The 23,250-nt window shown below is 40.4% G+C and overlaps 1 protein-coding gene across 1 annotated transcript in view; it reads left to right on the top strand.

The window, feature by feature from the left end:
- ADAMTSL1 (ADAMTS like 1) overlaps nucleotides 1-23,250 on the top strand; it is a 433,243-nt gene that overhangs the window by 278,432 nt on the left and 131,561 nt on the right. The window contains exon 20 of the mRNA XM_065878827.1: nucleotides 22,901-23,028. Within this exon, the coding sequence (XP_065734899.1) occupies nucleotides 22,901-23,028 (128 nt within the window). The remainder of the gene's footprint in view (nucleotides 1-22,900; nucleotides 23,029-23,250) is intronic.

Raw genomic sequence — 23,250 nt, 5'->3', positions numbered from 1 at the left:
GTTATTAAAGGAATGGCTTTTGCATTTTTTTTAATGATGCACCTAAATTTTTTTTATTTATTTTATTTTTTAAATTAGTCATCCATTTTATACACATCAGTGTATACATGTCAAGCCCAATCAACCAATTCATCACACCACCACCACTACCCTACCGCGGCTTTCCCCCCTTGGTGTCCAAACGTTTCTTCTCTACATCTGTGTCTCAATTTCTGCCCTGCAAACCGGTTCATCTGTACCATTTTTCTAGGTTCCACATATATGTGTTAATATACGATATTTGTTTTTCCCTTTCTCACTTACTTCACTCTGTATGCCAATCTCTACGTCCATCCACGTTTGTACAAAGGACCCAATTTTATTCCTTTTTATGGCTGAGTAAATATTCCATCGTATAGATCTTCTTTATCCATTCGTCTGTCAGTGGGCATTTAGGTTGCTTCCATGACCTGGCTATTGTAAATAGTGCTGCAATGAACATTGGGGTGCATGCATCTTTTTGAATTATGGTTTTCTCAGGGTATATGCCCAGTAGTGGGATTGCTGGATCATATGGTAATTCTATTTTTAGTTTTTTAAGGAACCTCCATACTGTTCTCTATAGTGGCTCTATCAATTTACATTCCCACCAACAGTGCAAGAGGGTTCCCTTTTCTCCACACCCTCTCCAGCATTTGTTGTATGTAGATTTTCTGATGATGCCCATTCTAACTGGTGTGAGGTGATACCTCATTGTAGTTTTGATTTGCATTTCTCTAATAATTAGTGATGTTGAGCAGCTTTTCATGTGCTTCTTGGCCATTGGTATGTCTTCCTTGGAGAAATGTCTACTTAGGGCTTCTGCCATTTTTGGATTGGGTTGTTTTTTTTTAAATATTGAGCTGTTTATATATTTGGGATATTAATCCTTTGTCCGTTAATTCGTTAGCAAATATTTTCTCCCGTTCTGAGAGGGTGTGTTTTCATCTTGTTTATGGTTTCCTTTGCTGTGCAAAAGCTTTGAAGTTTCATTAGGTCCCATTGCTTTATTTTTGTTTTTATTTCCATTACTCTAGGAGGTGGATCAAAAAAGATGTTGCTGTGATTTATGTCAAAGAGTGTTCTTCCTACGTTTTCCTCTAAGAGTTTCATATTGTCCAGCCTTACATTTACGTCTCGAATCCATTTTGAGTTTATTTTTGTGTATGGTGTTAGGGAGTGTTCTAATTTCATTCTTTTACACGTAGCTGTCCAGTTTTCCCAGCACCACTTATTGAAGAGACTGTCTTTTCTCCATTGTATATCCTTGCCTCCTTTGTCATAGATTAGTTGACCATAGGTGTGTGTGTTTATCTCTGGGCTTTCTATCTTGTTCCATTGATTTATATTTCTGTGTTTGTGCCAGTACCATATTGTCTTCATTACTGTAGCTTTGTAGTATAGTCTGAAGTCAGGGAGTCTGATTCCTCCAGCTCTGTTTTTTTCCCTCAAGACTGCTTTGGCTATTCGGGGTCTTTTGTGTTTCCATACCAATTGTGAAATTTTTTGTTCTACTTCTGTAAAAAATGCCATTGGTAATTTCATAGGGCTTGCATTGAATCTGTAGATTGCTTTGGGTAGTATAGTCATTTTCACAGTATTGATTCTTCCAGTCCAAGAACATGGTATATATCTCCATCTGTTGGTGTCACCTTTAATTTCTTTCATCAATGCCTTATACTTTTCTGCATACAGGTCTTTTGTCTCCCTAGGTAGGTTTATTCCTAGGTATTTTCTTTTTGTTGCAATGGCAAATGGGAGTGTTTCCTTAATTTCTCTTTCAGATTTTTCATTAGGATGTAGGAATGTAAGAGATTTCTGTGCATTAATTTTGTATCCTGCAACTTTACCAAATTCATTGATTAGCTCCAGTGGTTTTCTGGTGGCATCTTTAGGATTCTTTATGTATAGTATCATGTCATCTTCAAACAGTGACAGTTTTACTTCTTCTTTCCGATTTGGATTCCCTTTATTTCTTTTTCTTCTCCGATTCTCATGGCTAGGACTTCCAAAACTCTGTTGAATAATAGTGGCGAGAGTGGGCATCCTTGTCTTGTTCCTGATCTTCAAGGAAATGATTTCAGTTTTTCACCATTGAAAATGATGTTTGCTGTGGGTTTGTCATATATGGCCTTTATTATGTTGAGGTAGGTTCCCTCCATGCCCACTTTCTGGAGAGTTTTTATCATAAATGGGTGTTGAATTTTTTTTTTTGAAGGTCACTAATCTAGGGGCTGAGTCATGATTAATGGAATAGAATAGGTTATGGTATGCCAGGTGTTTTACACCACACTTTGGCAGACTGTTTTGCATATAATCATTTCCTTTTTTTTTTTTTACATCTTTATTGGAGTATAATTGGTTTACATTGTTGTGTTAGTTTCTGCTTTATAACAAACAAAGTGTATCAGTTATACACATACATATGTTCCCATATCTCTTCCCTCTTGCATCTCCCTCCCTCCCACCCTACCTATCCCACCCCTCTAGGTGGTCACAAAGCACCGAGCTGATCTCCCTCTGCTATGTGGCTGCTTCCCACTAGCTATCTATTTTACGTTTGGTAGTGTATATATGTCCATGCCACTCTCTTGCTGTGTCACAGCTTACCCTTCCCCCTCCCCATATCCTCAAGTCCATTCTCTACTAGGTCTGTGTCTTTATTCCTGTCTTGCCCCTAGGTTCTTCATGACATTTTTTTTCTTAAATTCCATATATATGTGTTAGCATACGGTATTTGTCTTTCTCTTTCTGACTTCACTCTGTATGACAGACTCTACGTCTATCCACCTCATTACAAATAGCTCAATTTCGTTTCTTTTTATGGCTGAGTAATATTCCATTGTATATATTTGCCACATCTTCTTTATCCATTCATCTGATGATGGACACTTAGGTTGTTTCCATCACTGGGATATTGTAAATAGAGCTGCAGTGAACATTTTGGTACATGACTCTTTTTAATTATGGTTTTCTCAGGGTATATGCCCAGTAGTGGGATTGCTGGGTCATATGGTAGATCTGTTTGTAGTTTTTTAAGGAACCTCCATACTGTTCTCTGTAGTGGCTGTACCAATTCACACTCCCACCAGCAGTGCCAGAGTGTTCCCTTTTCTCCACACCCTCTCCAGCATTTATTGTTACTATGTTTTTTGATGATGGCCATTCTGACTGGTTTGAGGTGATATCTCATTGTAGTTTTAATTTGCATTTCTCTAATGATTAATGATGTTGAGCATTCTTTCATGTGTTTGTTGGCAGTCTGTATATCTTCTTTGCAGAAATGTCTATTTAGGTCTTCTGCCCATTTTTGGATAGGGTTGTTTGTTTTTTTGTTATTGAGCTGCATGAGCTGCTTATAAATTTTGGAGCTTAATTCTTTGTCAGTTGCTTCATTTGTAACTATTTTCTCCCATTCTGAGGGTTGTCTTTTGGTCTTGTTTATGGTTTCCCTTGCTGCGCAAAAGCTTTGAAGTTTGATTAGGTCCCATTTGTTTATTTTTGTTTTTATTTCCATTTCTCTAGGAGGTGGGTCAAAAAGGATCTTGCTGTGATTTATGTCATAGACTGTTCTGCATATATTTTCCTCTAAGAGTTTGATAGTTTCTGGCCTTACATTTAGGTCTTTAATCCATTTTGAGTTTATTTTTGTGTATGGTATTAGGGAGTGATCTAATCTCATACTTTTACATGTACCTGTCCAGTTTTCCCAGCACCAGTTATTGAAGACGCTGTCCTTTCTCCACTGGACATTCCTGCCTCCATTATCAAAGATAAGGTGACCATATGTGCATGGGGTTATCTCTGGGCTTTCTATCCTGTTCCATTGATCTTTCTGTTTTTGTGCCAGTACCATACTGTCTTGATTACTGTAGCTTTGTAGTATAGTCTGGGAGCCTGATTCCTCCAGCTCCGTTTTTCGCTCTCAAGATTGCTTTGGCTATTCGGGGTCTTCTGTGTTTCCATACAAATTGTGAAACTTTCTGTTCTAGTTCTGTGAAAAATGCCAGTGGTAGTTTGATAGGGATTGCATTGAATCTGTAGATTGCTTTGGGTAGTAGAGTCATTTTCACAATGTTGATTCTTCCAGTCCAAGAACATGGTATATCTCTCCATCTATTTGTATCATCTTTAATTTCCTTCATCAGTGTCTTATAATTTTCTGCATACAGGTCTTTTGTCTCCTTAGGTAGGTTTATTCCCGGATATTTTATTCTTTTTGTTGCAATGGTAAATGGGAGTGTTTTCTTGATTTCACTTTCAGATTTTTCATCACTAGTATATAGGAATGCCAGAGATTTCTGTGCATTGATTTTGTATCCTGCTACTTTACCAAATTCATTGATTACCTCTAGTCGTTTTCTGGTAGCATCTTTAGGATTCTCTATGTATAGTATCATGTCATCTGCAAACAGTGACAGTTTTACTTCTTCTTTTCCAATTTGGATTCCTTTTATTTCCTTTTTTCTCTGATTGCTATGGCTAAAACTTGCCAAACTATGTTGAATAAGAGTGGTGAGAGTGGGCAACCTTGTCTTTTTCCTGATCTTAGTGGAAATGCTTTCAGTTTTTCACTTGAGGACGCTGTTGGCTGTGGGTTTGTCATATATGGCCCTTATTATGTTAAGGAAAGTTCCCTGTATGCCTACTTTCTTCAGAGTTTTTATCATAAATGGGTGTTGAATTTTGTCAAAAGCTTTTTGTGCATCTATTGAGATGATCATATGGTTTTTATCCTTCAGTTTGTTGATATGGTGTATCACGTTGATTGATTTGCGTATATTGAAGAATCCTTGTATTCCTGGAATAAACCCCATTTGATCATGGTGAATGATCCTTTTAATGTGCTGTTGGATTCTGTTTGCTAGTATTTTGTTGAGGATTTTTGCATCTCTGTTCATCAGTGATATTGGCCTGTAGTTTTCTTTCTTTGTGACATCCTTGTCTGGTTTTGGTATCAAGGTGATGGTGGCCTTTAGAATGAGTTTGGGAGTGTTCCTCCCTCTGCTATATTTTGGAAGAGTTTGAGAAGGATAGGTGTTAGCTCTTCTCTACATGTTTGATAGAATTCGCCTGTGAAGACATCTGGTCCTGGGCTTTTGTTTGTTGGAAGACTTTTAATCACAGTTTCAATTTCAGTGCTTGTGATTGGTCTGTTCATATTTTCTATTTCTTCCTGATTCAGTCTTGGCAGGTTATGCATTTCTAAGAATTTGTCCATTTCTTCCAGGTTGTCCATTTCATTGGCGTAGAGTTGCTAGTAGTAATCTCTCATGATCTTTTGTATTTCTGCAGTGTCAGTTGTTACTTCTTTTTCATTTCTAATTCTATTGGTTTGAGTCTTCTCCCTTTTTTTCTTGATGAGGCTGGCTAATGGTTTATCAATTTTGTTTATCTTCTCAAGAACCAGCTTTTAGTTTTATTGATCTTTGCTATCGTTTCCTTCATTTCTTTTTCATTTATTTCTGATCTGATTTTTATGATTTCTTTCCTTCTGCTAACTTTGGGGTTTTTTGTTCTTCTTTCTCTCATTGCTTTAGGTGCAAGGTTAGGTTGTTTATTTGAGATGTATTCTGTTTCTTAAGGTAGGATTGTATTGCTATAAACTTCCCTCTGAGAACTGCTTTTGCTACATCCCATAGGTTTTGGGTCGTTGTGTCTCCATTGTCATTTTTCTCTAGGTATTTTTTTATTTCCTCTCTGATTTCTTCAGTGATCACTTCGTTATTAAGTAGTGTATTGTTTAGCCTCCACGTGTTCGTATTTTTTACAGATCTTTTCCTGAAATTGATATCTAGTCTCATGGCGTTGTGGTCGGAAAAGATACTTGATACAATTTCAATTTTCTTAAATTTACCAAGGCTTGATTTGTGACCCAAGATATGATCTATCCTGGAGAATGTTCCATGAGCACTTGAGAGAAATGTGTACTCTGTTGTTTTTGGATGGAATGTCCTATAAATATCAATTAAGTCCATCTTGTTTAACGTATCATTTAAAGCTTGTGTTTCCTTATATATTTTCATTTTGGATGATCTGTCCATTGGTGAAAGTGGGGTGTTAAAGTCTCCTACTATGAATGTGTTACTGTCGATTTCCCCTTTTATTGCTGTTAGCATTTTCCTTATGTATTGAGGTGCTCCTATATTGGGTGCATAAATATTTACAATTGTTATATCTTCTTATTGGATTGATCCCTTGATCATTATGTAGTGTCATTCTTTGTCTCTTGTAATAGTCTTTATTTTAAAGTCTATTTTGTCTGATATGAGAATTGCTACTCCAGCTTTCTTTTGGTTTCCATTTGCATGGAATATTTTTTTCCATCCCCTCACTTTCAGTCTGTATGTGTCTCTAGGTCTGAAGTGGGTCTCTTGTAGAGAGCATATATATAGGTCTTGTTTTTGTATCCATTCAGCCAATCTGTGTCTTTTGGTGGGAGCATTTAGTCCATTGACATTTAAGGTAATTATCGATATGTATGTTCCTATTCCCATTTTCTTAATTGTTTGGGGTTCGTTATTGTATGTCTTCTCCTTCTCTTGTGTTTCTTACCTAGAGAAGTTCCTTTAGCATTTGTTGTAAAGCTGGTTTGGTGGTGCTGAACTCTCAGCTTTTGCTTGTCTGTAAAGGTTTTAATTTCTCCATCAAATCTGAATGAGATCCTTGCTGGGTAGAGTAATCTTGGTTGCAGGTTTTTCTCCTTCATCACTTTAAATATGTCTTGCCAGTCCCTTCTGGCTTGCAGAGTTTCTGCTGAAAGATCAGCTGTTAACCTTATGGGGATTCCCTTGTGTGTTATTTGTTGGTTTTCCCTTGCTGCTTTTAACATGTTTTCTTTGTATTTAATTTGAGACAGTTTGATTAATATGTGTCTTGGCATATTTCTCTTTGGGTTTATCCTGTATGGTACTCTCTGTGCTTCCTGGACTTGATTAACTATTTCCTTTCCCATAGTAGGGAACTTTTCAACTATAATCTCTTCAAATATTTTCTCAGTCCCTTTCTTTTTCTCTTCTTCTTCTGGAATCCCTATAATTCGAATGTTGTTGCATTTAATGTTGTCCCAGAGGTCTCTGAGATTGTCCTCAGTTCTTTTCATTCTTTTTTCTTTATTCTGCTCTGCAGTAGTTATTTCCACTATTTTATCTTCCAGGTCACTTATCCATTCTTCTGCCTCAGTTATTCTGCTATTAATCCCATCTAGAGTATTTTTAATTTCACTTATTGTGTTGTTCCCCATTGCTGTTTCATCTTTAGTTCTTCTAGGTCCTTGTTAAATGTTTCTTGCATTTTCTCTATTCTGTGTCCAAGATTTTGGATCATCTTTACTATCATTATTCTGAATTCTTTTTCAGGTAGACTGCCTATTTCCTCTTCATTTGTTAGGTCTGGTGGGTTTTTATCTTGCTTCTTCATCTGCAGTGTGTTTTTGTGTCTTCTCATTTTGCTTATCTTACTGTGTTTGGGGTCTCCTTTTTGCATGCTGCAGGTTCGTAGTTGCCGTTGTGTAGGCTTCCTGGTGGAGGGGACTAGTGCCTGTGTTCTGGTGGATGAGGCTGGATCTTGTCTTTCTGGTGGGCAGGTCCACATCTGGGGGTGTGTTTTGGGGTGTCTGTGACCTTATTATGATTTTAGGCAGCCTCTCTGCTAATGGGTGGGGTTGTGTTCCTGTCTTGCTGGTTGTTTGGCATAGGGTGTCCAGCACTGTAGCTTGCTGGTCTTTGAGTGAAGCTGGGTGCTGGTGCTGAGATGGAGATCTCTGGGAGATTTTCGCCGTTTGATATTATGTGGAGCTGGGAGGTCTCTTGTGGACCAATGTCCTGAAGTTGGCTCTCCCACCTCAGGGGCTCAGCACTAATTCCTGGCTGCAGCACCAAGAACCTTTCATCCACATGGTTCAGAACAAAAGTGAGAAAAAGTAGAAGGAAGGAAGGAAGGAAGAAAGGAAGGAGGGAGGGAGGAGGGAAGGAAGGAAAGAAAGAAGATAAAATAATTAAAAATAATTATTAAGAAAAAAAAATTTTTTAAAGAACAAAAAACGGACGGATAGAACCCTAGGACAAATGGTGGAAGCAAAGCTATACAGACAAAATCTCACACAGAAGCATACACATACACACTCACAAAAAGGGGAAAAGGGGAAAAAACCATAAATCTTGCTCTCAAAGTCCACTTCCTCAATTTGGGATGATTCGTTGGGATGATTCATGTATTCCACAGATGCAGGGTACATCGAGTTGATTGTGGAGCTTTAATCCGCTGCTTCTGAGGCTGCTGGGAGAGATTTCCCTTTCTCTTCTTTGTCCGCACAGCTCCAGGGGCTCAGCTTTGGATTTGGCCCCGCCTCTGCGTGTAGGTCGCCGGAGGGCGTCTGTTTTTCGCTCAGACAGGACAGGGTTAAAGGAGCCGCTGATTCGGGGGCTCTGGCACACTCAGGCCGCAGGGGAGGGAGGGATACGAAGGCGGGGTGAGCCTGCAGCGGCAGAGGCCATTGTGACGTTGCACCAGCCTGAGGCGCACCGTGCGTTCTCCCGGAGAAGTTGTCCCTGGATCCTGGGACCCTGGCAGTGGCGTGCTGCACAGGCTCCCCGGACGGGAGGTGTGGATAGTGACCTGTGCTCGCACACAGGCTTCTTGGGTGGTGGCAGCAGCCTTAGCGTCTCATGCCCGTCTCTGAGGACCGCGCTGTTAGCCGCAGTTCGCACCCATCTCTGGAGCTCCTTTAAACAGCGTTCTTAATCCCTTCTCCAGGAAACAAAGAGGGAAAGAGGGAAGAAAAAGTCTCTTGCCTCTTCGGCAGTCCAGACTTTTTCCCGGACTCCCTCCCGGCTAGCCGTGGTGCACTAACCCCTTCAGGCTGTGTTCAAGCAGCCAACCCCAGTCCTCTTCCTGCCTCCGACCGAAGCCCGAGCCTCAGCTCCCAGCCCCGCCCGCCCCGGCGGGTGCGCAGACAAGTCTCTCGGGCTGGTGAGTGCCGGTCGGCACCGATCCTCTGTGCGTGAATCTCTCCGCTTTGCCTTCCGCACCCCTGTTGCTGTGCTCTCCTCCGCAGCTCCGAAGCTTTCCCCCTCCACAACCTGCAGTCTCCGCCTGTGAAGGGGCTTCCTAGTGTGTGGAAGCCTTTCCTCCTTCACAGCTCCCTCCCAGTGGTGCAGGTCCCATCCCTATTCTTTAGTCTCTGTTTATTCTCTTTTTCTTTTGCCCTACCCAGGTACATGGGGACTTTCTTGCCTTTTGGGAGGTCTGAGGTCTTCTGCCTGTGTTCAGTAGGTGTTCTGTAGGAGTTGGTCCACGTGTAGATGTATTACTGGTGTATCTGTGGGGTGGAAGGTGATCTCCGTGTCTTACTCTTCCGCCATCTTCCCTGATCTCTGCATATAATCATCTGGGTGTTGAATTTTATCAAAAGCTTTTTCTGCATCTGTTGAAATGATCATATGGTTTTTATTCTTCACTTGGTTAATATAGTGTATAACATTGATTGATTTGTGTATATTGAAGAATCCTTGCATCCCTGGGATAAATCCCACTTGATCACGGTGTATGAATCTTTTAATGTGTTGTTGGATTCTTTTTGCTAGTATTTTATTGAGGATTTTTGCATCTGTATTCATCAGTGATATTGGTCTGTAATTTTCTTTTTTTGTAGTATCTTTGTCTGGTTTTGGTATCAGGGTGATGGTGGCCTCATAGAATGAGTTTGGGAGTGTTCCTTCCTCTGCAACTTTTTGAGAAGAATTTGAGAAGGATGGGTGTTAGCTCTTCTGTAAATGTTTGATAGAATTCACATGTGAAGCCATCTGGTCCTGGACTTTTGTTTGTTGGAAGACTTTTAATCACAGTTTCAATTTAATTACTTGTGATTGGTCTGTTCATATTTTCTATTTCTTGCTGGTTCAGTCTTGGAAGGTTATACCTTTCTAAGAATTTGTCCATTTTTTCCAGGTTGTCCATTATATTGGCATAGAGTTGCTTGTAGTAGTCTCGTAGGATGCTTTGTATTTCTGCGGTGTCTGTTGTAACTTCTCCTTTTTCATTTCTAATTTTGTTGATTTGAGTCCTCTCCCTCTTTTTCTTGATGAGTCTGGCTACTGGTTTATTAATTTTGTTTGTCTTCTCAAAGAACCAGCTTTTAGTTTTATTGATCTTTGCTTTTGTTTTCTTTGATCTATTTCATTTATTTCTGCTCTGATGTTTATGATTTCCTTCCTTCTGCTAACTTTGGGTTTTGTTTGTTCTTCTTTCTCTACTTCCTTTAGGTGTAAGCTTAGATTGTTTACTTGAGATTTTTCTTCTTTCTTGAGGTAGGCTTGTATAGCTATAAACTTCCCACTTAAAACTGCTTTTGCTACATCCCATAGGTTTTGGATCGTCATGTTTTCATTGTCATTTGTCTCTAGGTGTTTTTTGATTTCCTCTTTGATTTCTTCAGTGATCTCTTGGTTATTTAGTAATGTATTGTTTAGCCTCCATGTGTTTGTGTTTTTTATGGTTTTTTCCCTGTAATTCATTTCTAGACTCATAGCACTGTGGTCAGAAAAGATGCTTGATATGATTTCAATTTTTTTAAATTTACTGAGGCTTGTTTTGTGACCCAAGGTGTGATCTATCCTGGAGAACATTCCATGAGCACTTGAGAAGAAAGTGTAATCTGCTGGTTTTGGATGGAATGTCCTATAAATATCAATTAAATCTATCTGGTCTATTGTGTCATTTAAAGCTTCTGTTTCCTTATTTATTTCATTTTGGATGATCTGTCCATTGGTGTAAATGAGGTGTTAACGTCCCCCACTATTACTGTGTTACTGTTGATGTCCTCTTTTATAGCTGTTAGCAGTTGCCTTATGTATTGAGGTGCTCCTATCTTGGGGGCATATATATTTATAATTGTTATATCTTCTTCTTGGATTGATCCCTTGATTATTATGTAGTGTCCTTCCTTGTCTCTTGTAACATTCTTATTTTATCTGATATGAGTATTGCTACTCCAGCTTTCCTTTGATTTCCATTTGCATGGAATATCTTTTTCCATCCCCTCACTTTCAGTCTATATGTGTCCCTAGGTCTGAAGTGGGTCTCTTGTAGACAGCATATGTATGGGTCTTGTTTTTGTATCCATTCAGCAAGCCTGTGTCTTTTGGTTGGAGCATTTAATCCATTCACGTTTAAGGTAGTTATCGATATGTATGTTCCTATTACCATTTTCTTAATTGTTTTGGGTTTTTTTTGTAGGTCCTTTTCTTCTCTTGTGTTTCCCTTAGAGAAGTTCCTTTAGCATTTGTCGTAGAGCTGGTTTCGTGGTGCTGAATTCTCTTAGCTTTCACTTGGCTGTAAAGCTTTTGATTTCTCCATCGAATCTCAATGAGATCTTTGCTGGGTAGAGTAATCTTGGATGAAGGTTCTTCCCTTTCATCACTTTAAGTATATCATGCCACTCCCTTCTGGCTTGTAGAGTTTCTGCTGAGAAATCAGCTGTTAACCTTATGGGAGTTGCCTTGTATGTTATTTGTTGTTTTTCCCTTGCTGATTTCAATAATTTTTCTTTGTCTTTAATTTTTGCCAATTTGATTACTATGTGTCTCAGCATGTTTCTCCTTGGGTTTATCCTGTATGGGATTTGCTGCACTTCCTGGACTTGGGTGGCTGTTTCCTTTACCATGTTAGGGAAATTTTCGACTCTAATCTCTTCAGATATTTTCTCGGGTCCTTTCTCTCTCTCTTCTCCTTCTGGGACCCCTATAATGAGAATGTTGTTGCGTTTAATGTTGTCCCAGAGGTCTCTCTTAGGCTGTCTTCATCTTCATTTCTTTTCATTCTTTTTTCTTTATTCTGTTCCGCAGCAGTGAATTCCACCACTCTGTCTTCCAGGTCACTTATCCGTTCTTCTGCCTCAGTTATTCTGCTATTGATTTCTTCTAGTGTACTTTCATTTCCGTTATTGTATTGTTCATCTCTGTTTGTTTGTTCTTTAATTCTTCTAGGTCTTTGTTAAACATTTCTTGCATCTTATTGGCCTTTGCCTCCATTCTTTTTCTGAGGTCCTGGATCATCTTCACTATCGTTATTCTGAATTCTTTTTCTAGAAGGTTGTCTATGTCCATTAAATTGTTTTTCTGGGGTTTTATCTTGTTGCTTCATCTGGTACATAGCCCACTGCCTTTTCACTTGTCTATCTTTCTGTGAAAGTGGTTTTTGTTCCACAGGCTGCAGGACTGTAGTTCTTGTTGCTTCTGCTGTCTGCCCTCTGGTGGATGAGGCTATCTAAGAGGCTTGTGCAAGTTTCGGCTTTTCATTTTTAAAGGGTTATTAAAACAAATAAAAACTAGAATATACAACAGAGACCATAGGAGGCCCTGAAAGCCTAAACTATTTGCTATATGTCCCTTTACAGAAAAAGTGTGTGACTTCTGCCCCAGAACATTTGACATGCTACTGCCAGAGCATCTTTCTTTCAAAATTGTCCATGCTGCTCCCAGGCTTAAAATTCTTTTCATGTCCAGCTAGCACTTGAGGTTAAGTTTCAAATGCCCTAGCATGATATACAATGCCTTTTATCGTCTGATACCTGCCTGCCTCTCTTGCTTCATCTCTTACCAAATCCCCTCACTTCACCCCACTGAGCTCTGCCCTTCCGAGGTACCCACTTACTTGCTGTTTACAAATTTGCTTGGGAACTTCCAACCCACTTTGTCTATCTAATCCTGTCCTTCCTGACAGGAAACCTTCCCTGGAAGGCTGGGTCAGATGGCCATCTCTGCAACCCATATGGTACCCTGTGCATAATACTCTATCTCTGCCCTACCATTGTGTATTAGAATTGGTTATTTGTTTCTCTATATTACCTTCTGGATTATGTTACTCTTCTTCAAAGGCCAGTGTTTAAGAATGTATCTTATTTTCTCCACAATTCCAAGAACATCATAAACACTAGACAGATGATGAACTGATGAATGAAGGAAGGAAGAAAAGAATGATGGATGCCAGTGATGAGGAGGGAGGTTTCCTAATGGGTGGAGACAGCAGTCTGCATGGTTTTGCATAATCTGGACTTCCAGTCTCTAACGTGCAGTTATGGCGGAGTTCCACAGTGATACCCATTCCCAGCTTAACATTTCTACCTTGCCCACGTGTTCTCCCCTTGAGAAATTTCAGGAACCCCAAGGTTCTGTGGCATACCACTGTACAATTTGCAAAGTACTGCTATAGTGTGAATAAGTGCGAGAGTAGATATCTTATGGTATCCTGTCTCCCGTTACATCCAGGCCAAGGGATAAATCCTCATCCTCATCACCATCATCGCTAACATTTATTGAGCACTTGCTTTGAGCTATAAGCTGTTCTAAGTATTTTACAGGTGTCCATTTATTCCTACAATAACCCTTTGAGGTTACTATCCCAATTTTACAAATGTTTACAAATTGAAGCACAGAGATGTTAGATTCAGTCTGCCTCCAGGGACCCTGTTTCTTTGTATTGATTTTAACCTTAGTTGAATACATGAACTTGCCAGTATTTTAGAAAGAAGCCATTGGGGTCAGTTAGACCTAGCAAAAATTAACATGCTGTCTTCTAGCCAGCTGGCTTCCAATTTAGGAGGCTTTTGTTTTTATTGTGGCACATCTGTTTCAGAGAGAGCCTTTTCTTCTCTTGGTCACTCTACCTTTACATATACACCCCCAGCTGTAAAGATGCACAGTGCTCGGCACATAATAGGCGCTCATAAACATTATAATTGTCACATCTGTGTTTGTGTCTCTAACCGTGTATGTTTACAGTGTTGGTGGCCTGTGTATGTGTGTGCTTAGATACCTCAGCCACAAACAAGATGAAGCTGAACTGTTTCTTGCTTTTTGGCCACTCTGGTAAATACTGAACACTTCCTGGGCCCTTCTACTCTTCACCACATTTTGAGCTGAGATTCAGGCAAAAGCTGAATTTGCATTTGGAGAGGGGGCGACCCTAGTTGAAGAATCTTGTAAATAACTCTTCCCCACATCTAATACCAGGAGGCTCTTGTCATTATGGACAAATATATATGTTCAGTATTTCTACATTGGAATCCAAACTCCAGAAACAACACCTGCAAGGACACTGCTAACTTCTTTACAGAAAAGTCAGATTTTCCAAAATTGCCACAGGGAGCTGGGTTGCCAAACTGGGAAGGAAAGCTGCATGAAGATTGATCCTATCCTCTGAGAAGGATCTAAACACGGCTGATAGCCCCACAATAGGGCAGGGAAGTCCCTGCTTGCTACGCAACACCTTTGGTCCAAGAGTGAGCTGGTAGTCACATACTCCTCATAGCTCAGCTGGTACAAGTCTTAAAGCATTTAAACAAGGCTTTCCTAAAAGTTATGGGTTTTTTCAAAGGAATGCAGATGAACATAACGAAGAATATGAAACTAGATACTTGGAAGAAAATACTGATTCCTTCTTAGGGATGGAGAAGCAGCTCACAGGTGCCATTCCATCTATATGGAACCCTAGGGAACAGGCTAATGCCATGGAGTTTCTGCCTTTTAATCCCTAAGCTGGTCCCTGCCTTCTTTCTATTGTGTGTCTGGGTGCACCCACCTCACTCCCCAACCCCCTTGGTCAAGAGGAGCAACCTAATGGTATATCAGTTAACCCTGGGGACAATCGACAGAGGTGGAGGACAGGAAGGCTAAAATCACAGCATCTTAGTTCTACCACGTAGTATCCACATAAGTCTAACCTCTCTGAACCTTGGTTTTCTCATTAGTTAAAATGATCACACCCACCCTGCAGAAAAGTGGAGTGAAGAACAGAAATATGATCTGTAAAGTGCCTGGCACACTGTGGATACACATTTGACAGTATAATTGTCACGTAGAGATGAGACCGGTGTAACACACCATCTTCCAGGATGTCACAAAATTAGGAGTTTTACTCTTATTTTGAGGAACCCCTGGACAGTTGTTCAAAGAATAGCACTAGAAAGGTGTCTAGGAAAACACAGTGTGATTGAGAATTATCAGCCTAAATCCAGACTACAGGAGAGGATGCTTAAAACTCAGTTTTTTGCTGACATTTCTGATCTGGTAGGACAGAGAAATCGGTATGCTCTAAGTGTTTAGGCTTCCCAGAAAGCTCTGGACAGTGTTCCGAAGTGGTGTTCTGAAGTGGTGTTGAGTAGGAGATGAATTAAGGAGTATTTGGAAGGCTTTAGCATGGGCAACGCAGAGTATCCACAAATGGAAGCTTCTTAGAATGGAGGAGAGAATCAGATGGAAAATACCTCCAGGGTCAATTTCAGAACCACAGTTGTGAATAATGCTATATGTAAAAGTCATAAGCACATGAAATGCAGTTTCCAAGTCTGTAGATAATATAAAAACTGGAGGCTGGGCAGTTAGGGAGGGAAGAAGAAACCAATTTCAATTTGGTTTGGCTTGTTTCCTTTATAGAAGTAAAGGAAATAGGGAGGACAAATGTTTCTCCCTGTTGAAAAGTGTAAGAATAGCAAGTCAGAGAAAAAGGAGCCATCCCAGTAAATACATAAGCTTAGCCAAAAAAAAAAAAAAAAAAATGTATAGGAGATCAATGCAAGGTCACAGAAATGGCTAGCATGAATCAGACAGCAGAGAACATTAGAGGACATCAGTAACAACCAGAGACAATCAGTGACAACCAGCCACTGTCTGAAAAGCTAGAGGGTCTCAAAAGATCCCCCTAGCAGTTAATTTATTCTTCCTAGAAAAGTGGTCCTAGCAAATAGCAGTTCTGAAAAAGTGGTTAACATTTTCATATAAATGAGGAAGATCCTGAAACAAACCAGAAATGAAAGTGTTTCCATGTTCTAGGTCAGGGTCAGCAAACTTTTCTTGTAAAGGGCCGGATGGTAAACATTTTAGCTTTGCAGGCAATCCCGTCTCTGCCTCAACCACTCAATTCTGCCAACGTAGCGTAAAAGCAGCCATAGAAAGTTCTTAATCTGCTGTGGCCGCATGCCAATAAAACTTTATTTACAAAAGCAGGTGGCAGCCGACTGGAGTTTGGTGATCTCTATTCAAGGTAAATAGGAAATACAGTCAGAGTCATTTCATGCAGAGGTCTGTAGTTTGAAATGAATTACCCAGCAGGCAGATAGAACTACTCATATTAGCAAATTCAAGACTTTATGATTTTCTTAAGAGAAGGAAGCTGAAGGATTTGGCAGAAAGTATGAGGACAGGGTTAAGAGTGTGTGGTTAGGTGACCTTTCCCATTCCAAAAGTATTTTCTGTACTTCCACCTGGAGCAGTCATGGAGCTTCCAGCATAAATAACTTTTAGTTGCAATTAAATTAAAAACAACCCAGGTTAAAAACAAAGTTGCCCTCACCAAATGGTGATACAGAGCTCTTCATGAACCTCAAATCTGTTCCCTAAAATATCTGTACAAAACAAAGCTCTCCCTTGCAAGTCTCTGGGCTACTATATTTTTTGGTTTTGGAAAAAAATTCTTGCTCGCGGAGGACGTCTTCTCACAGCATTCTTTCTGTCCTCCAGCTTAAAGCTACTTAAAATCCAGAATGTTCTTGTTAGTGACTGTCCATTTCCCTGAGTAACTACAAATCTTCGCACAACTTACCTCCAACCCAAAATGAAGCCAAACCACAGGCCTTCCTATTAGGCCCCAGTGGATGCTTGAATAGAGTCAGTTTTTTTAAAGGTCAAAGGTCATTCCCCATTCCTGATTCCCTGCACCAGCTGAGTGAGCTACCTAACTTCTCTGAGCTTTTGCATCATCTCTAAAATGCGTTGATAATATCAATCTAGTAACATGATAGAATAAAACTGTATAAAATTTGTCCACTTATCTACTAGATACCTGTTCCCACTCTCCCTTTGTGGTAGATTTGATTATCCTAATCTTAGGAATCCCTAAGCAGAAAAAAGAAAAAAAAAATCTGCATTTCAGGGTAAGGAAAAGACCTCAACATGTCCCCCTAGGAGTTGGGAGCTGACATTCTTTGCACAGTACCCCTTACCTTACTCGCTTCTAAGCGTACTTTTTTCCAATTCTTATTCTTTTACTCTTATTTCTATACTTTTTTTTTGCAATTGCAGAATTCTAGCTTTTTTTCTTTTAAGTGTTCTAAGATTTCAGTATTTGGTTAATAGTGTTAAAACAGTAATGGAAATAACTAGTTGTCCTTATTCCGAGATTCCTGAGTCAAGAATGGAACTGAGGCAGTTGCCAACCCAGTGTGCCATGTGGCCTCAGTCCTCTCCTCCTCTTTCCCATCCCCAGGGCTGCCACCAAGGTAAACACACTGGGGCCCATGCCCCGCTCTCTCACAGGGCAAATGCCTTACCACCTGGCCATGGCCCTGACTTATGTTTTTTTTTTCTTGAAAACGCTACATTTCTCAGTCATTTACCCATGTCAAAGCAGCTCCTCACAATGTCCACTATACATAGGTTCAGACACGAAGAGTGAATGATGATGGCGATGGTGATGTCGACAACAACAACCAAATAGTAATAGTAACCTGCACTTCTGTAGTATTTACTATGTCAAGTACTTTTCTATGTTCTTGAAATACCCGGACTCACGCAGACTATTCACAACAGCCCTAGGTTGGTGCAGGAATTCTCCTCATTCTATAGATGAGAAAACTGTGTCACTGAGAAGTAAATTACTGGTCCAAGGTTACAAAGCTACTATGTGGTACAGCTGGGGTTGGGACCCAGTCACCGTGACTCTTGAGTCTGTGCTCTTATCCAGTGTACTATATTGTCAAAATGATCAATTTCAGCTCCATTGCTTTGGAGGTCACTAAATAAGTCTTTATTAAGTATTCAGCATGCCAGCACTATACTGAATATTGAAGAGAGAACTATAACAGAAGTAGGAGTCCCAGCCCTTGAAGTATTCATTTACAATCTAACTGAAGGAATGAGATGTTGTAGAATGGAAAGGGCTTTGTAGTACAGTTTAAAACAACTCTGGTAGATCAGGAAAGGAAGGGATTCTTGTGGACTGTGGTAACAGGAGGTTGAACTTGAACTTACTCTTAAGGGATGGGGAGAATTTGGAAGGATCAACAGGAGGAGGAAGAACATGAACTCTGTCCAAAACTAATGACAAGGAGAGTCAGAGGCCATCTTGAATGGAAAGACAAGTTTGTGTTGGGATGTGGGACAGATAAGTTTGAAAAGATGAGGAAGACACTGTTCTGAAAACAAAGGATGTACCTATAATTTCTAGGTTCTAGTCGTGTGTTGAGACCTAAAATAGGTTTAAGAATGATTTGTTAAGGTGAGAGGCCTGAGATGGTACATCATGGCCGATGTAACAAATGGGTATTTCTGTGTCCAGAGCTTGAAATTTTCCTCTGACAACTGGAAATTCCAAGGAGGACTTTCAAGATGGTCATGTAGGTTACCCACACCTGTACCATCAAAAATTACTAATTTACTAGATGTATCTGATGCTTAACCTGATACTTTTTTACTTAGAAAACAGTAAGACACTGTTTCTCAGAAATAGGTCCTCAGAAACAGTAAGCTCACTCCTTTATTTGATCCTCACAAGAAGTCTCTGAGGTGTTATCCTCAATTTGCAGAAGGAACTTAGAGGCTCGCAGAGCTGAAAGGCTTGCCCAAGAACACCGCGTGAGTCTATGTCTCTTGACTGAAGTCGGGAAGCCTTCCCCTCTACCGCAGTTTCACATGGTTGGTTGTGGACATGACTTTGAGAGGTGAGCCTGTATAAGACAGTGGTGTCACCGTTGAGCCAAGGATTTAGAAGGCATCATCATGCCACCCCACACACAGGATTGCTAGAGTCTTTCCTCTAGACACCCAGAGTGGCCTCCTTTTCAAATGAGAGTACCTTCTGACTATGCCTTGCAAATGCAGAGGAGAGAATTCCACCACGAGGAGCTTGTGCTTGGTAGGACTGGCCCACGAGCACTTTGTCCATATCCTACTCGTTTGGACAACAAGGGCTTCACTTGTGTAACGAAAACAATTATCTGTATTCTCTCAAGTTGTCCTTAATTTGTAGAATGCTTGAGAAGACAAGCTGTCACAAAGAAGCTTACAAGTAAAGGCCACGAGAAAAGCAAAACTATGCTTTCATTTTCTAGCTAAAAATAACGACCAAAGAAATAAAGCAGTAAGTTTTAGCCCAGTAAACCAAAAGGGATTGTGGGTATGGGAGAAAAGCAGAGAGTATTAATATACCTAATATGACCACAGTACTATTTGCTATGTATGTCTTAATTATGCCCCAATCCACGTCCCCTCATCCTCTAATTCCATAAATTCCAAAACAACCCTGAGAGATCTTTCTGGTTTTGTTTGGAAAGCAGCACTATGTTTCTGTGCCTATGCATTCTAAAACAGGCCTGTCAAATTTGAAACCTAAATTCAAGCTGACAGAAGTCAGCTACTAACAAATTAAGTTAAATTAATAGAGTTGATGCCTGAAATACAAAGAAAATGTGTTTTACCCCAGGAATCTCTCTCCCTAGATGCCAGGCTAGATAGAGAGACTAAAGCAAACCTCAGTCTCCGGCAAGCCCTTTCCTTTGCCTTGTCATGTTTCCTAGAGAGTCCTGCATGGGAAGCCTCTCCAAAAGTATTGCTCCCCCTAGTGGCAGCCTCCGAACTCCCATCTACCAATTTTATGGGCATATTAAAGACCTGAGAGATTGGAAAAAAGTACTGGAACAAGAAACCCTATTTCAAATCCCTACTCGCACACCAAATAATTTTGTACCTCCTTGAGCTAAAGAGTTCAGTTTTATATCTAGAAACAATTTCTAAGTATACACAATAAATGAGAAATTCAGATTTTGTCCCATGTAGATTTTATCTCAAGACAATATTTAAGACTGTTTTATGAAGGCAAATATTTTAGCTTCTTTATCTTTGTATACATTTTACGGCATAGAAGAATATATGAATGTTAAATTTTGAGATCTAGATTCCTTTTTTTCCATTCCCATTATTCCCATCTTAATTCAGACCCTCATGGCTTTGTGCCCAGTGTGATGGAGCTCCCGCTTCTCTTCACCAACTTTGTGGGAATTCTTTTCCAGGCTTCATATGGGCAGGAAGCATCGAGGCTCATTCAGTAGCACCGGTGCCTGGAGGAACTGATGCAGCTATAAAAGCTAACCACCACTTTAAAAAAGTTACATGTGTCAGGCCCAGTGTGGGAGTGGGATTTACAACTCCCTTCATGAGATCAGGCAGGTGCAGTAGTTCTACAGGAAGAAAATATGATCTGAATATAGAGAGCTAATAAACTGTCTGGCGGGGGGATATTGGCCAGTATCGTGAGCCCCTCTCCCTTTCTTCCTCACAACCTTTTCATCCCGTGTCCTTCCTCACATTTAATTCTTCATTCAGGGTGTCCAACATTACCAACAGAAGGGTCATTGGAAATACCAGAAGGTGGTCTGCAGCTTCCTTATATACCTCATTTTAACTGTTCCTTCTGCTGGATAAGAAAACATACTTCAGCTGGGGTTTAGAACGTGATAAGCTGAAATGTAGAAAGAAGAAGGGATTTGCCAATGGTAAAACTTAGAAACAAAATCAAGTTCAGAAGACCTGTCTTCTAGTCTTGTGCTCTAAATGTTCACTTCAAGAACCCCTTCTGATAGGGCTCTGATAGGGAAGGAACTGTGCCAACAGACTTAGGAATTTAGCAAATCTTAATCCCTGCCTTTTGAGGATGGTAAAACTGATTAATGATCCACTAAGTTCAGTCACCGTAAATTGTCAGTTCTAATGAAATTTGGTTAAGCCTGCTTTCAATATTCCCGTTTGGAAATTCTTTTGGAGGCATCCGTGTTCCTGGGACATCATAAAGATTTAAATCATTAAGTCAATGTTTCACTTTTTTAATCTAAAACAGCCTGGACACCTGAAAAGATTTAGCCATGATACTATGATGCATCTATTAAGATTCCTACAAAACAACAGTGATATTATTACTTAAAATATTGTATGGCTTACTAAAGATAAGCAAATTATATAATCATCTTTCTCTTATTAGCTCTTTGAGATAAACTAAGCAGTTAGTATGTAATTGTTGACTTTGAGAGAAAACACCTAACATGGGTGAATGAGTGAACGAATGGGTGGATGAGTTCTATCACAGTCTCGTAGCCTCTCTGTCATCCGCCACAAAGTTTCAGCTCTAGTTCAATGCCACAGAAGCTAGACTGTCCCTGTAATAGTGGTGATGGTCTGGAGCGGCACGGAATCAAACACAAACCATCCAGAAACTTCCCTTTAGCTGAGATTTTCTATTTCCTTCCCTATTTTTATCTGAACTGCCCATACATAGCCAAATTGAAGAATGAGTGATGTAAGCCTTGCTTTTTCTCTCTCCTGCCTTTCCTCCAAGAGGAGGTAAGAAAAAGCAAAGCAACAGGTCCAAGGCCAAAAGCAGAGCTGAGGAAGCCTGATTCATTGGCAGACTGGTCACCCACCTCAGAATAATTAAGAGCTGACTAGAGGTGGCACCAAATTGCAAATACCATAGAGTCTGGAGAGGACCCAGCAAGAGACACAGTAAAGAAAAAGAATTGTATAGTGCGAGACTGCTGCTGGGACAGGAGATGGGACTCCTAGTCCTAATTTTACCACTAAGTCTTGTGAGTTCCCTGACCTTTTCATGATGTTTTTTCCCTTTCCTGAAAAACGACCCCTTACCTGCTTTCTTCCTCTGGACAGATGTTAACATGTTATTAGGTGAACAGTTCTTGGAGCCTTTGGAAATCAGAGAGGTGGAAATAATCACAAAGATGGAAATGACTGACTGCAGGAACCCCAAGGCCACCGCTAAATCATTTCTGTGCTATTGAATGATTTATTGACCTAAGGCCCTGCCAGGTCTGGCACTGGATCTCGGCAAGTTCCCATCCGGTCCTCCCCTCAACCCTTCTAGTTTCCCACCTCTGCATACACACTCCAGTTATCATCAGCCTCATCAGGACATCAGCTTCAAGTCATCATTAGTCATTAATCCGCTTAACTGCCATCACGTCACAGGTAGTTCTTAGAAATGGCATGAACCTAGAAAAGAAACAAATAGTAGACTGAGAGAGGAGTGGATTCTGAGGCTTGTGGAAGGTACTCACAATTTGATTCTTATCATTCTTTTCAGGTAAAGTATCTGAACTATGTGGTGCTTATTCTGGAATTTTCTCTACCATGACCCTGAAGGGCAGGCTTTACCTTCATTCTGCTGGCACCTTCACTACAAAGAGCCCTCTGCTAAGCATTGTGAGAAATAAAACAATAACTAAGGTCTAATTTCTGTGCCCAGTGATATTTACGGACTAATGGAGACAATAGAATTGAGATACAGTTACACATACAATTTCTTTCAAACATGTGCGTCAAGATCCTCTCGTCAGTATTCAATCTGGCTGCTTCTCTCCCACCTCCAAGCCTTAACAGATGCCTTTCTCCGTATCTGGAAGCCCTGCCTACTTTCCACCATCCAGCCAAGCCCCACTCCTCCTGTATAACTTTGCCTTTTCCTGAAGAAGCCTTCCCCAAATCCATCTGCAGCATTCGTTCTATCATCTCCTCTCACCCCCGCTGTGTGTGTATGTGTATTCAGCACACATATGCTGCCTGCTCCAACTGTTAGCGTTTAGTCCAAGTAATCAACAAACTGCATAAGCTATCCAAAAGCTCCTTATTTGGGCTTGCTAACAGAATCACACTCATCAAAGTGGCAAGAGAGGCTGGTTTCCTGAGTGTCACTGTGGCTGGTTTGTGCCTGTTGTTAAAACAGGGTTCTGACTACCCCTGAGGTTCCTTCCAGCTTTACCGATATCCAATGCCAAAAAGGAGTCAACCGACCTGACCGGGCCTACGTTTCTTTTCTGTTGCTCCAGGATTCTTCTCCAGCCAGATGATTCCTTACAGATCCTGGCCCCCGTGGAAGCTGATGTGGGTTTCTACACTTGTAATGCCACAAATGCCTTGGGATATGACTCTGTCTCCATTGCCGTCACATTAGCAGGTAACGTGGAAATCCCTGTTCAATTGAGAAACCGTTGACCGGTGCCTGCAACGTGCCAAGCAGGCCCAGGGACACAGACATAAATGAGATCCATACCCTGCCTCCGGAAGTTTGTAATCTGTAATTGTAATCAAATGGAGATAAAGTGTAATATGAGATAGAATGAAATAAGTGCTGATAACCAAAGAGGGTGCAGTTTCACTCTACCTGAGAGGTCTTAGA

The sequence above is a fragment of the Phocoena phocoena genome, chromosome 6 (genome assembly GCF_963924675.1).
Source record: "Phocoena phocoena chromosome 6, mPhoPho1.1, whole genome shotgun sequence".
NCBI lineage: Eukaryota > Metazoa > Chordata > Mammalia > Artiodactyla > Phocoenidae > Phocoena > Phocoena phocoena.
This window is presented reverse-complemented; position numbering and strand designations above follow the sequence as displayed.